The sequence below is a fragment of the Pezoporus occidentalis genome, unplaced genomic scaffold, assembly GCF_034315485.1.
Source record: "Pezoporus occidentalis ecotype Australia unplaced genomic scaffold, CSIRO_AGI_Poc_V1 ctg759, whole genome shotgun sequence".
NCBI lineage: Eukaryota > Metazoa > Chordata > Aves > Psittaciformes > Psittacidae > Pezoporus > Pezoporus occidentalis.
Genome location: NW_026916114.1, coordinates 24,293 through 27,582, shown reverse-complemented (window position 1 = coordinate 27,582; position 3,290 = coordinate 24,293). Strand labels below are relative to the sequence as shown.

General features: G+C 67.4%; 1 protein-coding gene across 2 annotated transcripts; it reads left to right on the top strand.

The window, feature by feature from the left end:
* Window positions 1–276: 276 nt before the first annotated feature.
* Window positions 277–2,385, top strand: NKX6-3 (NK6 homeobox 3). 2 transcript variants are annotated; one of them, XM_062602141.1, is made up of 4 exons: window positions 277–976; window positions 1,466–1,567; window positions 1,883–2,052; window positions 2,135–2,385. In XM_062602141.1, the coding sequence occupies exons 1-4, from the start codon at window positions 616–618 to the stop codon at window positions 2,363–2,365; spliced, it is 864 nt and encodes a 287-aa protein (XP_062458125.1). In that variant the 5' UTR covers window positions 277–615; the 3' UTR covers window positions 2,366–2,385. The 2 variants fall into 2 exon arrangements, with proteins under 2 accessions (XP_062458125.1, XP_062458126.1); XM_062602142.1 differs by lacking the exon at window positions 1,466–1,567.
* The last annotated feature ends 905 nt before the right edge of the window (window positions 2,386–3,290 follow it).

Below are 3,290 nucleotides of genomic sequence, written 5' to 3'. Positions count from 1 at the left end.
GGTCTCCCGGCTCTTGCTTCTTTGACCGTGCGGGAAGGACCGGGGATGACGGGGGGGGGAGCCCCGATGTGCCCGGTCCAAGGGGGGCAGCGGCCGCTGGTGATGGGGGGAGCCCGGAGGGTGCCGGGGGCTCCGCACCGCGCTGCTCAGCCCCACTGCGGGGCACCGGGACCGCGCTGGACAGCGCCCGGCCCCGCCCCTCCCGGCCCCGCAGCCAATCCCGTCGCGGCCTGGCTCCCCCAGCAGCCAATCGCACGCCGCTCTGCCTCCCCCCCCCCCGGCGCTGTCCAGCGCCCGCCGCCGCTTTCAAAGCGCAATTTGTCTGGGCCGGGCCAATCGCGGGGTGCCCCAGCGGCTCAGCCAATGGCGGCAGAGACCGCGGAGAGCGGGCCAATGGCAGAGGAAGCGGCCGCCCGAGCAGCCAATGGGAGCGCAGTATTCTAATGGACCTCATCCTTATCAGAGAAATGTTGGCGCTCCCCAAGCCCAAGTTGAGGGTCCGGTACCGACCCGGCGCGGAGCCCGGGGCTGCACCCCCCGGTGCGGTGGGGATGGGGCGGCCGCTGCGCCCCCCGAGGGCAGCCGGGTGCTGAGGGGCGCCTCGACGGCAGCGCCATGGATGCCAACCTGCCCGGCACCTTCCTGCTCAACGGCCCCGCGCTGGGTCCCTTCCCCGAGGCCAAGGCGCCCGTCTGCCAGTACTCGGTGCAGAGCTCCTTCTACAAGCTGTGCCCGCCGGCGCTGGGCACCCCGCACGGCATCTCCGACATCCTGAGCCGTCCCGCGGCGCCGGGCGGCAGCATCGTCCCCAGCTACCCCCACGCGGGCGCGTTGAACGGACTGAGCTCCACCGGGGTCTATTATGGAGCGCAGGTGGGGGCTCTTCCCAAGGCCGGCAGCGAGTTCCTGCCGCGGGGCCGGAGCTGCTGGGCAGAGGCAGCCCCTGACTGGAGGGGTGCCCGGCAGTGCGGCGGCCGTAAGTACAGCGGGGCCGGGCGGGCGGTGATGGGAGGGAGATGCAGGTGTCCCATAGAGCCCCGTATGTTGGCAATGGGGGGCACTGCCCAGGCTGCACCTTGGCCAGCATCCCATGAGGCTGCCATAGGGATGGTCCCAACACTGGCGCTGATGGGTGGTGGGAACGGTCCAGAGATGATGGGTGGTGGGAACGGTCCCAGCACCGGAGCTGATGGACGGTGGGAGCAGTCCAGAGCTGCGGAGGTGTTGGCTCAAGAGCCGCTCCAATGGGAGAGATTAACTCTTTGCTCAGCCCCTAGGCAAGGACAGGCAGAGCCCATGGTCCTGGAGATCATATCCCACTGGGGTCAGTGCCCAGCTCTAGGCAGCACTGGAGAGAGCTGGAGGGACCCTGGAGCACATCGCATGGGTGGGATGGGGGCACCCCTTGTCCCATGGGGGGCTCTGGGGCTCAGCACCCGCAGCCACGGTCCCTTCCCCTCTCCAGGTGATGCTCTTGGAGCAGATGGGTCGGGCAGCTCAGGTGTCTGCTCCCAGCACAGCTTCGAGCCGACCAGCTCTGCCTGCCTTCCGTCCTGCGTCCTGCAAGGTGCGGGGCAGGGGACGCGGGGTTGGGTGCTGCACGGCTCTGCGGTCATGCGCTGCTGTAGTGACCCCCAGTCAGCACCCATCAGTGCTGTCCTCGAGCAGGACGTGAGCCCCCGGCTATGGGGCCCGCACCGAGGGCAGCTCAGCCCTCTTGGGATGGGGCTGAAGCCTTGAAGCCAGAACATGGGGTTGATGCAGAGGGGAGGCAGCACAGAGAGACTCTGATGGAGCTCAGTGCTGTGGTCAGGGAGAGATGCCCGGAGCCGGGCACTGCAGTGAGCCCTGGTTCTCACCCTCCTCTTCCTCCTCTCCGCAGCCCCTGCTCACCTCGCTGACAGCATCCACAAGAAGAAGCACACGCGCCCGACCTTCACGGGGCACCAGATCTTCGCTCTGGAGAAGACTTTTGAGCAGACCAAGTACCTGGCGGGGCCGGAGCGAGCCCGCTTGGCCTATTCCCTCGGCATGACCGAGTCCCAGGTGAAGGTGAGTGTGGGTCCCCAGGCGCGGCACCGAGTGCACCGCCGTCGGTGGCCGCTAACCCGGCCGTGCCCGTGGGTGTGGGCAGGTCTGGTTCCAGAACCGCCGGACCAAATGGAGGAAGAAGAGCGCGCTGGAGCCTTCCTCGTCCTCGCAGCGGGCGGGGGGCTCTGGCGGGGAGCGGGCAGCCTCTGAGGCTGAGGATGATGAATACAACAAGCCCTTGGACCCCGACTCGGACGATGAGAAGATCCGGCTGCTGCTGAGGAAGCACCGCGCCGCCTTCTCCATGCAGGGCTTGGGCACGCACAGCGGCTGAGCTGCGGGACGGGGCGGCCGCTGCCCCGCATCCTGCGCAGGGAGCGTGGCTCTCGGGGTTGGGAGCGAGCACAAGGGGCAGCACAAGGCGGCGATGAAATAAAGGTCCCGGCCCCAGCCAAGTCCCAGCGCTTGCTTCATGGGGCTGGGGCTAGCACGTATGGGGCAGGGTCAGCATGCCAGGCAGGGGTAGGGGCTGCGGCTGCGGTGTGAGTGCGGGGCAGGAAGAGCCCGCAGGAGCGGGGCTGTTTCGCAGGGTTTCTCCCCTGGTGCTGGGCGTGCACCAGCAGCGAGAGGCGCTGGTTCAAAAGTCACTGGTTGGGGCCTCTTGTTGGAACCTCTTAGCAGCAAATAAATACCATTTATCTTAACGGTGTGCGTGAGAGCCCATTCAGCTGTCGGGGCTGCAGGATTGATGTGGCGTCAATAGCCCTGCTGTGTTTGCTTGCCAAGCTGGTGCCCCCCCCCCGTGCAGGGCTGTGCTTACACACCCATGGGGCTGCACCCCCGTGCCCCGGGCTCCCCATGGCTCAGCCCTTGCACACCCATGGCGGTGCCACGCAGGGCTCGGTGTCCCCCAACAACCACCCGGGTGCCAAAGGGGCTGCTGCGGGCACAGGGCTGGGGCCGTTGTTGAGCGGCGAGCCAAGGGTGAGCAAACAGAGCGCTGTGTCTTGGGAGGAAATCGATAGGAGATAAGGTGCTGCTGGCCCCTCACACGCTGATCCGCACCGGGGCTGGGGGGGTGCAGCCAAAGGGCCCTTCCCTGCAGCCATGGCCAGCACCTGAGGTTAAGCTGGTGGCCAAGTCCCGAAGCCCCCAGAATGGGCTTTGCGGTGGCCTCGTGGTTTGGGGCTGCAGATCCATCCACGTGCACCTCAAGGCCCACATTTGGGGGGCTCCATTCTGTCACGTTCTATCATTAC